Raw genomic sequence first — 12,067 nt, 5'->3', positions numbered from 1 at the left:
AGGAAGAGTACTTCCAGAGAAGATGCCACATCTACCTACGAGACAGATAAGGCAAGTCAAGACGATACCACACTCCGGAACTTAGAAGTTTCGTGATTACGAGATCATTCTCCCACAATATTTCCTAATGTCATTTGTACTAAATCATTCACTTGTACTCACTAAAAGAGAGCTTGAACTTATGTACTTGTGTAAACCCTTCATAATTAATGAGAACTCCTCTATTTCATGGACGTAGCCAATATGGGTGAACCACGTACATCTGGTGTTTGCTTTCCTATCTCTATCCATTTATATACTTATCCACACTAATGACCGGAGCAATCTAGCGACGATCACAAAAAGCGACCGTTTTCGCTACCTAGGATCTATCTTGCAAGAGAATGGAGAATTAGATGGAGATCTCAACCATAGAATACAAGCTGGATGGATGAAGTGTAATAGTGCATTTGGCGTGTTGTGTGATCGTCGTAGGTCACTGAAGCTCAAGGAAAAATTTTATAGGACGGCAATAAGGCCAGCGATGTTGTATGGCACAGAATGTTGGGCGGTGAAGCATCAACACGTACACAAAATGGGTGTAGCGGAGATAAGGATGCTTCGTGGGATGTGTGGGCACACGAGAAAGGAGAAGATTGTGAATGAGGATATCCGAGGTAAAGTAGGAGTAGCCGAAGTTGAAGGAAAGATGAGAAAAAATCGGTTACGGTGGTTTGGACATGTGCAAAGAAGGCCTACTGACGCTCCGGTTCGAAGATGTGACTACGGAACAGAGGTTCAGGGCCGAAGGGGTAGAGGAAGACCTAGGAAAACTTTGGAAGAGACCCTAAGAAAAGACTTAGAGTACTTGGATCTAACGGAGGACATGACACAAAACCGAGCGCAATGGCGTTCTAGGATTCATATAGCCGACCCCACTTAGTGGGAAAAGGCTTTGTTGTTGTTGTAATATTGGAGGTAGTTTAATATCACATGTAGGTGATGTTTCAATAAAAAAAGGGTAAAATTTAGACCTTTGAAATTACATTATTGCCCATAATTTTTTTTTGTGTGATAGAAGATTAAGTTGTCTTTTACCCCTATTGGTTGACAAAGATGGTTTCATTAATTAATAGAGATTTTGGTGGAATAAAAAGTGAAGTTTCTTTTGTTCGGAAAGTCAATAGTTAATCTTGCATATATAAATCCAATGAAATTTGGTAACAGTTAAAACTTATTCATGAGTGCTTTTAAAATAACCAAAATCATTTTTAGAGAAAATGTTTATGAGTTTCAAAGTACTTGAAGTGCTTTCTTCAAGAAACATTAATTATGTGCTTTTTTCATGAACACTTAAAATGTTTTTTTTTTTTAAGATTTACTTGCATTATTACCAAAGATTGGTTTAAAATTATTTTTTTTTACCCCTATTGGTTGACAAAGAGGGTTTCATTAATTAATAGAGATTTGGTGGAATAAAAAGTGAAGTTTCTTTTGTTCGGAAAGTCAATAGTTAATCTTGCATATATGAATCCAATGAAATTTGGTAACAGTTAAAACTTATTCATGAGTGCTTTTAAAATAACCGAAATCATTTTTAGAGAAAATGTTTATAAGTTTCAAAGTATTTGAAGTGCTTTCTTCAAGAAACATTAATTATGTGCTTTTTCAGGAACACTTAAAATATTTTTTTTTTTAAATTTACTTGCATTATTACCAAAGATTGATTTAAAAAATATTTTCACGAAAAGTAATTTCAGTTATTTTAAAATGACTTTCAAACAGACACTAAATCTTGTATAAAATGCAAGGCCTCGAAGGTTCAAGCAACCTAAATGCAAGGCCTTGAAGGTTCAAGTAACCTAAATATTAACGTGAAGTAAAATACAAAATAATGATGGGTGGTCCGTTCATGGAAAGACAAAACTTAAAGTCAAAGGCGGTGTGTCTAGATTTGTACTACACATGGACATCCAAAAATAAAATTGGTAACCTTTAGCTTCTTGGTACATTAAAAATCTAAACCTACCAAAAGTTGATAGGTTTGTTTTCAAACACACTATACTTTCTTTTATATATTTTTATGAAGGTATTGATCAATTAGTGAAGTTTTCTTAGGAAGTATTAGTGACCTTTGTAGGATTCAAACCGGAATCAAGGAAAAAACAAGGGCACCATTATAAAATAAAAAAAGGTCGTACCCAGTGCACAAGGCTCCCGCTTTACGCAGGGTCTGGGAGAGGTGAATGTCGGCACCATTATAAAATAAACGAGAAAAAAGATGTAATCACTCAATAGATAGAACCATCCTCATCAATATGTTTGCTACCATGTCCGGTGGTTTTTTCAAACCAAGCCACCTCACGTTACTCTCCAAGTCCTGCTCTTGCAAGCCTATGTGCTACCTAATTTGTTTCTCGTCTAACATGACTAAGTTTGAATTGAGAGAAAACATGAAGGAATGAGCGTATGTTATAAATTATTAACCCTAAATTAGAGGTATCATCACCTTAATGTTGCATAGCAATTATTGCAATGATATTATCTCTTTCAAATTCTGCTTCAGTAGCTCGCAACTCCTCAACAAACCGGACTACCCTACCTGCAGCCATCAACTTTGCGTGTTTCGCTGTGGAGTGCCAATGTCGAAAATCAGCTGATGAAACCTTTGTATGTACTTGAATTTTTACTAGTGATAAGTGAGAGTCAGTAAAAAAAAACGAGCTAACGTTTTTGCTCCTGTTGTATGCATTGTATTTAGATTCAAATAAATGACGAACTGACACATCATTTCGTAAACAAAACTTAGTTAAAAAAATATTAAGAACATATTTGCTCAACGTCCACATTATTATTACATATCATTATCTCTAATCATTCTTAAACCCATCTTTAAGTTACTGCATTTGATTAGTGGAGATGTGGATCGAATTAAACACGCCCACATTTACCTTCTTCTCATCATTTTCCATTATTTAATTTTGGTTGGCAAAATTGCCCATCATTTTAATTGTCACCATCTGACAGTGAATGGCTGCCGGGGGAGCACGGGAAATAAATGATGATGTATGCATACGATATTTCCCCTCCGTTGACGGACCGTCCCCCGCCTGCACGACGCCGTGTCAACCATAAACTGCAGGGGAGTCCACGTGACATCCTGCGGACTTGTCAACGTTTTACAAAATCCGGACCCCAAGTACTGGCCAATCGTGTCTCTCCGATTGTCCGTTGATCTGTCCACATTAACTCCGATGTTCCGTCAGTCCACACGTGTCAGGAGATACGTCCACAGGAAGAGTGGGCCCCATGCGGTCCTAACTCCAACGTGTTGAGACCTGTGATGGGTGGACCTACCTTGTCGGCTTGTCGTTTGGAGCGTATGGGTCGTGGGCTCCATTTCTTGTTGCCTTTCCTACCTAAAAAGCACGAGAATTTCATTTTCTCAGCTCGTTAAATTATCTCCTAATTTTTATAACCGACATAACAACAATTAAAGATGGGTCCTGTTTGGTTCAGTTCAGTTCAATTTCATTTCAATTGGAACAAAAAAAATATTGGTTCAATACGGTTTCATTTGAAATTATTACTAACTCGTACGGTTTGATTCGATCTAATTTTTTCAATTCTTGTTATTTTTCAAATCAAAATCGAAACTGGTTTTGAGATGGTCGGATTCAATTTTTGTCCTAATTTTTTACTTTTTAGCCAATGCATTTTAATTTTCTTATTACTGTTTCATTTGGTTTTCGATTTGATAGTTTTTAACCTTTTTTTATGTCCATCCCAAAAAACAATTATTCCAGATTATCTCTGCTCATGAATCTTGATACGAAAAAGAGAAATTGAGATAGTCTAGAAGCAAGCAAGGATATTGATGGAGGCGCATTAAGCAGACAGCAGACAGAAATGGGTCCCCTGCCCACAATGGAGTTATGAGTAGACCCCATTTCTTTCCTTTGTTCTATCACCACCCACCACCTAAGCAACCCGAAAAGCAAACCCCAGAACCTAACCCTTGCCCCGCCCATCTCTCCTTTTCCCAAAACCGACCCAAAAAAGCATAAAGGATTCTTCTTTGCTCTACGAAATTGCGCACAATCGCCCGACAAGCCCTTCGGTTTTGTGTCAACTATGCAACGGTTCACTGCCCCAAGCAAAACCCACTTGCTCAATTTTCCAATTTCTATCTCAATCAATTTGCCCTAATTTCAGTTTATCCCCAAATTAAACCCTAACCCTTGTCCCCTATTTTATGCAACCAACCCACCTGAAAATTTTATAAATTTTATCATCTGGGTTCTGATCCTGTGAGCTTTCTGGTTGGATTTGAGGTGGAAAGGAGGGAGCTTTTTTTGTTTCAATGGAGAGTGGAGGTTCTGCAAGTGGGTCGTTGACTAAGTCAACGCTGTCCAGGGAGGAGAATTTTGCCATGTCTTCTGAGGACTCTTCTACCCCTGAGGAGTCTGGCCTCGAGCTCTGTCTTGGGCTGAGCCTTGGTGGTGGTGGAGGGAAGGATCAGCAGGGGCAAAGGGGTCACTTTGCGAGGATCTTGACTGCTAAGGATTTTCCTTCTGTGGGGTTTTCTTCTTCGTTGGCTTCCGAGTCGTCGTCTTCTACTTCTTCGTTGAGCAGCGGTAATGTTGCTGCTGGAACCAAGAGAAGTGCTGATTCTGTGGCTGCTGCTAATGGTGCCAGGTAAGACAATCGAAATAGATTTTTTATTTTTATTTTTTGGATTTTTATTTATGAGTTCCATTGATTTAGAAATTGGTTGGGTTCTCTTATTGCACATCACAAATTATTGTTACTATTTTAGATTTTCCATGTTTTCTGTACCATGATGTTCTGTTGCAATCTTATTTTCTGCCATTGATTTGATTTTGTCATCTGTTGTTGTCGGATTTAAGAACCTGTATTTGTATTTGGCAGTGTTCTGTTTGTTTATCTCAATTCACAAACATCCTCGCTGGAAGCATTGGTTTACACACAATTATGGCTCTAGATTAAACTATAGTGTACAAACATTTAAACTTGCGATTTGTAGTCACCGTGAAACGTTAAAGCGGATTTTTTTTGAAGTTGGAGGTAGTAGGACTTCTATAGTGGCCGGTTGTTGAGTTGTTTGTATGGAGATATTGTAATCTTGCCCGCTTTTTATAAGGTTTTCGGTTTTGCTTTCTTCTCTTATGGGATTGTATCTTTTGTTGGTTGAAAGCAGTCAGGTTGTGGGATGGCCTCCTATCAGAGCTTATAGAATGAATAGTTTGGTTCTCCAAGCGAAATCTTCATCCACTGAAGGACTTAACTCAGTAAATGAGAAAAGTGAGTACAAGACCGGTGCGGAGAAGGTTAACAATGGAGGTCACAAGTCCAATGGAAATGCTAAGGAGATAGGGCAGCAGAGGGGTTCACTGTTTGTGAAGGTGAATATGGACGGGATTCCTATTGGGCGAAAGGTTAATCTAAGTGCGCATAGTTCCTATGAAGCGCTAGCACAAAAATTGGAGGATATGTTTGGGCCCTCGACACATGGTTAGTCATTTATTGTTCCCAGATTCAGGCAACTCAAATTTAAGTTGTGCACAATGGTCTGTGGAACTCGAATTATCTTCCCAAGCTTTCTTGGAATGTCAATTGAATCAAGAAAAATTCCAAATTTTAGTTTATTTTGCCGAAACTTTTCCAGTTGTGAAGGTTAAAAGTAATTGGTATTCTGGATGTATAAAGTCCATCACTTGAAATCATGGTTTTCATTTGGACAAGATCAAATTTATTTACCTTAGCTGATTAGGGATAGAAATGTTTACCTTTTGACTGATGGTGGTATTATATCTATTAATTAGGTTCAGGTGGTCAGGAGATGGAAGGAGCAACAAGACCCTCAAAGTTGCTGGATGGATCATTTGAGTTTGCGCTCACTTATGAAGATAAAGATGGAGACTGGATGCTTGTGGGAGATGTTCCTTGGGAGTAAGTTTTTTTCAATAAACGTGAAGCATATGGTGCCTGCGTAATACTATGATTGAATTAAGTATTTATTGACTTGTTCTGCTAGTTCTTATAAACATAGCTGGGTGTTTGTGGAATCCGGTATCTAAAATTTTAAAAGCCATACCGAGCTGAAGTATATGATTTTTTAGTCGTTGGTTTTGCCTACAGCTTATCAGGGTTTACTTATTTTTCATTCAGGATGTTTCTTGGTACTGTCAAGAGGTTAAGGATTATGAGGACATCTGAGGCTAACGGACTTGGTATGTAGACTGTGCATGGAAAATCAAATTTGCCTCCGAAACCTGCAGTTTCACCCGATGCTAACTCCGTTAATTTTGATTTGCAGCTCCCCTGTTACAGGAAAAGAATGTGAGGCAAAGATGTAAGCCAACCTAGATCCTTTTCTCATAAGATAAGCAAGAAGAGACAACCTACGTTTGAAAGTGTACAAAGTGGACAAAACTTATAGTTGGAGCATTTTGGAAAGAAGAGGGAGAAACCGTTGGTTTTTCGGTTCATTTTTTATGCTGTCGAATGCCATTTCATTTCATTTTTGTTACGCCTTCTCCGAGAGCAATCTTCGTTTTCAATGTAATACAATACATACGTATGCTTACTTTGGTGAATGTTGTTGTATATATGGGGGCACACTCATATGCTTTTGTCTGTTCAGCAGATGGGGCAACCTTCAGTTCCCCCTTGTTTAATGGAGAGAAATTGTTTGGTAATGAAATTATCAATGTTATTGCAGGACTTGTTGCGATGGCAAGTGCCTCGCCCATGAGCGGTAGGTTTCGGGTTCGAGACTTGGGAGCAGCCTCTCCATAAATGGGGGAAAGGCTAGCCGACATTCATCTCTCCCAGATCCTGCGTAAAGCGGGAGCCTTGTGCACTGGGTACGACCTTTTTTTTTATTGCAAGACTTGTTGAAATTTCAATACCATAAGACATTCTTCTTTATTTGTATCTGCGAAGTACAGTTTGACACGTACAAAAATATATCTCGTTAAAATAACAAAGTAGAAACTTTTATACACATGTCAAATTGCTATTTGTTGAGTCGAGTAAAAAAATCTAAGCTCTTGACTTATTTTTTACTTGGATATATGCTTCTTACACCAATTTGAACCATTGCTTACAAACATTAACAGAAAAAATAAATCTTAATCTTACATACAACATGAAATATCTAAAAATCAGAATAATAACAGCCAAAAACGGAACTCAAATTTCTGTCCCTAGAGAAGGCCATTTACAGGTGAGGTGCTAAACACAGGCTGGTCTTTTTTAGCTGCAGCATATGGATCGTTGTTGCTGCTGCTTTTCCGCCGAGGCTTCGCCTCTCCGAGCATCGTTATGACATCCCTCATGGAAGGCCTGTCCTTGGGAAGCTTGGCAGTGCAAATCAATGCTATTCTAAGGACTAAGAGCATCTCTTCTTGAACATGCTTGCAGTTTCCTACACTGGGGTCTAATGCTTCTTCTAAACTTTTGTTGTCCCTAATCTTCCTCCGAATCCATTCCACGACGTCTACTGATTCGCCAAACTCGGGGTCTAAAGGCCTCTTTCCTGTTAGAAGCTCCAATAGAACCACGCCGTAGCTGTAGATGTCGATCTTTTCATCAACCTTCAATGTGTATCCATATTCTGATCGAAGAATCAGTCCCAGAATTGTCAGTGACAAGAAAACTACAGAAACATGTAAAGATTGAGATGTGAAACTAGAAAGTTCAAACTCACCAGGGGCAATGTAACCGTATGATCCAGCCACCATGGAAACTGTCTCGTTTTTTCGAACCATCATCCGTGCCAACCCGAAGTCCGCAATCCTCGCGTCGAGGTTTGCATCGAGCAGTATGTTATTAGACTTGATGTCTCTATGGATGACTGGTGGGTGACAGTCATGGTGGAGATAAGAAAGACCTTGTGCAACCCCCACTGCTATGTTGTACCTTGAAACCCAATCTACAAGCAACCTCCCTGCTTGCTTGCCATGCAAGGTTTCTCCTAAGCTTCCATTGGGCATAAACTCGTATATAATCATCAAATTCGTATCATTGTTCAGAAATCCTAATAACCGAACAATGTTTCGATGCCTTAGCCTCCCCAAGAGATTCACTTCCCCAACTAGATCATCACTGCTTCCAGTTTCAATGTCTGTTGCCGGTCTCCACAGCTTTTTAACTGCGGCAACTGTGTTTGATCGTGATATCTCTGCCTTGTACACAATCCCAGTAGCTCCCATTCCGATCACATTCGATTCCTTCACACAAGCCAGAATGTCAGTACTTGCGAAACCAAGCCTCTGGAATGCCATCAGTCTCCATGGCCACTCTCCCTTGCCAACTTCGAAACTGTCTCCAAAGCAACTCCCATTTGAGTACCACCTTTTGTATAGAGTTCGAGCACTGAAAAGTGCAAGTCCAACTGCTAAAACTGATGAGATCCCAATCACCCATCCTGCAACAATGTTCCTTGTGTGCACATTCCTATGCCTCGATGCCAATGCTGGATTTTGCGTACATGGAGGGAGGACACTGCCACAGAGACCGGCATTGCCCACAAGATCACTCGGGTTTATTGTTCTCAGTACACCGTTTTTTGGGACAGGACCCTCTAGCTTGTTGAATGAGACATTGAGAGTCTCCAAGGCCGGTGACATTCCGAAATTTTCAGGTATTCCACCAGTGAGAGAGTTGTTGGACAGATCAAGAACGGACAATGTGGGCATCATGGCAATTGATTTTGGGATGTCTCCGGTCAATTGGTTGTTCCTCAGATTTAAGCTTACCAATTTCTCACATGAAGCAATACTTGCTGGGATGATTCCTGAGAAATGGTTTGATGAGAGATCAAGCACTGAAAGTGAAGGGCAGTCCTGGAATTGATCCGGGATTTCGCCAACCAATTCATTATTCGAGGCCATCAGGGTTTGCAAGCTTGGAGCAGAGAGAATGGTGGAAGGAAGAGAAGAATGGAGGCGGTTTCGAGAGATATCAATGAAAGAGAGTGAAGTAGAGGAAGAAAGATCATCTGGGATTGCACCAGTGAGATTGTTGTTTGCCAATTCTAACCTTTGAAGCCTCTCAAGCTTGCCAAGCCCAACTGGGATTGTCCCGGAAAGAAAATTATTCTGCATTCGAACACGAACAAGCGAAGGGCAAGAGGATAGGCTCGCCGGAATTGGACCTGTGAAGGCATTGTTGAAGAGGATGAGCTTGGTGAGATTGCCCTTGTTGCATAATGCGGATGGAATCTCGCCGGAAAACGCGTTGGATGAGACGTCCAACCACTGCAATGGGGCATTTTTGCCAAGATCACTGGGCAAAGGACCTGAAAACGAATTGTTCCATAGCTCAAGAACACTTAACTGACTCAAACTTCCAATTCCTAATGGAACCGAACCTGATAACTGATTACACATCACATTCAGAAGCTGCAAATTCTTCAGCTCCTCAATTTCAGCTGGGATTTCCCCCGACAATACATTATCGGAAAGATCAAGCAATTTCAACGAAGAAATGGCGCCGATTTCAGCTGGGATTTTGCCTTCAAAATTGTTCTTGTACAAGAACACCGTCTCCAGCAACTTCAGCCTCCCCAAGTCGGCTGGAATCTCACCACTAAGATTCCCAACTGCCAAATCAAGATACTTGAGGTTGGTAAGATTCCCAAACTCCATTGGAATCCCACCTTCAAACTCATTGTATCCAAGAATCATACTTTCCAATGAGGACAGCTCTCCAAGCTCAGCGGGGATTTCCCCGGTGAAATTGTTCCCGGAAAGCCCAAGAAACTTGAGCTTCTGCAAGTTCTTGAATGACTTTGGAAACGAGCCCCCGAAAAAGTTCCCTCGGAGATCCAGAGTCTCCAGCATTGTGGCATTGCCGAGATCCTCAGGAAGAAAACCCGAAAAATTGTTACTCGAAGCGTTAAGTTCTGTCAATCCTCCTGCTCTTCCAAACCCCCACGGAAACTCACCAACAAGCGAGTTTTGACTCACATCAAAAGTTTTCAATGCTGCGAGATTTGAGATGGATTTTGGCAGTGATGAGGAGAAGCCACTGCAGCAAAGGTTGAGGGAAGTAAGGCTTTTGAGACGTTGGATGTCGCCGGATATCGGGCCGCTGAGGTTCATGTGGGAGATATCAAGTTTCTCTAAGTGCCCCTCAGTGTTGCACCATACGCCTGTCCAGTTGCAGTGAGCTTCATTTTCTGGAAAGTTCCAGTCTTTGAGGCTGTTCAGTGGATCAATGAGACCGGCTTTTATCGAAAGCAGAGCGGAAACTTCATCATTGGCCACAGCTGCAAATCCAAATGAAGAACAGCACAAAAAGAAGAAGATCAGCATTTGGGTTTTGCTCAACTGCATCTTGTGACTAAATCTCCTTCCTGGGTTTTGTCTTTCTTTGACACGAGGGAGGGTGGAATTCGAACACAGGAGGTCGGGTGCAATGGTAAACGCTCGTAACCATGCTATGCGCTCTGGTTTTCCACCATTTTCAGTCTCTGAAACTGATAGAGAGAGAAGGCGAGAGAGTGTAACTAACTGTTGTTGTCTGAGTAGTGGAAAGAAGGAGATTGGTTAATGTATATGTGATGGTATATAATAAATAAATAATAGTGAATAATTGGGGTGGATTAGTTTGTAATAAGATGAGGTGCTCGTGAGATCTTGGGGACTGCAACAGGCTGTTAACTGCGAGTAATGACGGGGAAGGGTTTGGACTTATTGGAAGTTTCTCCGACACCAAACATGGGACAGAGAATGTGGTGAATACCATTCTCTCTCTCTCTCTCTCTCTCTCCATCGATATTCAATGTGTCAAGAACACGACTCAGTACACTAAGTATATATTATAATACAAGCTGTGTTTTCGGCACACTGAAAAAATTTCTTCTCCCATGCAGTGCGAGTGTTCTCTTATATTTGTTATATCATATTTAGTAACTTGAGTGAATTGAGTAGATAATCATAAAAACCTAATAAAATGTTTCCTTTTCTCTTAATTCTTTGTCTGATTTAAGTAATTACTTCTTAATAAAAGTAATGAGACTAAACAGTTGGATAGGACTGTTTAACCCTAGTATCATATTATTCATAACTGATCTTGGCATTTGTGGGAAGTCCTGATCCCAATGTGGTAATGGAAGTTACCCAATTGAGCTTGACTCTTGCGGCCCTATAGAAAACCTTAATGTATATTTCAGTATATCAAAACAGTTTACAAGATTAAGCATAAATAGAGGAATAATCGGGAAAGAGAGAGGAGAGTAGGGGACAATGGCAGCTAAGCAAGTCAGCTAAGCAAGCATGAGAGTATGATGACCTCCACACTCTCTTAACACATGTTTTACAGCTTATTAACAAGCTTTACACAGAAGAGAGAATAACACAGCTCACTAAACCCTAGCTAAACACAGCTAACACAGCTTTACAGCTGTTAGGGTTTAAAGAATTCAATAATATTCAATACTCCCCCTCAAGCTGGATCGAGAGATTTTCTGGATCCAAGCTTGAAGAGAATACGATCAAGTTGAGAAGAAGGAAGGGGCTTGGTGAACACATCGGCTAGTTGATCACTGGAGCGAACAAATGCAGTTTGTAACAGCTTGGACTGGACTTGGTTGCGGACGAAATGACAGTCAACCTCGATATGCTTTGTTCGTTCATGAAAGACGGGGTTGGCAGCAATATGCATCGCTGCTTGATTATCACAGTGGAGGAGAATTGGCTTGGAAGAGATGATGTCAAGATCATGCAGCAAACTCTTTAGCCAAATTAGTTCGCATGCAGTAGATGCCATTGCACGGTACTCAGCTTCTGCGCTGGACCGAGCTACAACAGATTGCTTTTTGCTCTTCCACGTGACGAGGTTACCACCTACAAGAGTGCAGTAACCAGTTGTGGACTTGCGATCAAGGACGTTGCCTGCCCAATCAGAGTCTGTGTATCCTTCAATGGTGAAGTGTCCGTTGTTTTGCATGAAAATCCCGGTAGACATTGAGCCTTTTAAGTATCGAAGGATCCTTTTAACAAGTTGCAAATGATGAGATGTGGGAGAATGCATGAACTGGCTGACAAAGCTAACA

The 12,067-nt window shown here is 40.6% G+C and overlaps 2 protein-coding genes across 2 annotated transcripts; one reads left to right on the top strand and one right to left on the bottom strand.

Annotated features, from left to right (window-relative positions):
* The first annotated feature begins 4,088 nt into the window (after nucleotides 1-4,088).
* On the top strand, nucleotides 4,089-6,933 carry LOC103412189 (auxin-responsive protein IAA11-like). Its single transcript, NM_001328787.1, is given in 5 exon segments — nucleotides 4,089-4,677; nucleotides 5,201-5,514; nucleotides 5,826-5,952; nucleotides 6,172-6,233; nucleotides 6,320-6,933. Coding segments are annotated over 5 exon segments (888 nt in total). The 5' UTR covers nucleotides 4,089-4,342; the 3' UTR covers nucleotides 6,370-6,933.
* Nucleotides 6,934-7,033: 100 nt separating this feature from the next.
* Nucleotides 7,034-10,862, bottom strand: LOC103429575 (MDIS1-interacting receptor like kinase 1-like). Its single transcript, XM_008367724.4, has 2 exons — nucleotides 7,715-10,862; nucleotides 7,034-7,621 (listed from the first exon to the last, which is right to left on the bottom strand). Exons 1-2 carry the CDS (start codon nucleotides 10,344-10,346, stop codon nucleotides 7,212-7,214), a joined length of 3,042 nt encoding a protein of 1,013 aa, XP_008365946.3. The 5' UTR covers nucleotides 10,347-10,862; the 3' UTR covers nucleotides 7,034-7,211.
* Between the last annotated feature and the right edge of the window lie 1,205 nt (nucleotides 10,863-12,067).

This window comes from Malus domestica, chromosome 10, assembly GCF_042453785.1.
Source record: "Malus domestica chromosome 10, GDT2T_hap1".
In the NCBI taxonomy this organism is placed as follows: domain Eukaryota; kingdom Viridiplantae; phylum Streptophyta; class Magnoliopsida; order Rosales; family Rosaceae; genus Malus; species Malus domestica.
This window is presented reverse-complemented; position numbering and strand designations above follow the sequence as displayed.

What these genes read in the sequence shown, in the direction of transcription:
- LOC103429575 (XM_008367724.4), bottom strand. Translation starts at nt 10,346, where the DNA reads ATGCAGTTGAGCAAAACCCAAATGCTGATCTTCTTCTTTTTGTGCTGT. An exon ending in ATACGGTTACATTGCCCCTG is followed by an intron (nt 7,622 to 7,714) that starts GTGAGTTTGAAC and finishes TTCTTCGATCAG; the next exon opens with AATATGGATACACATTGAAG.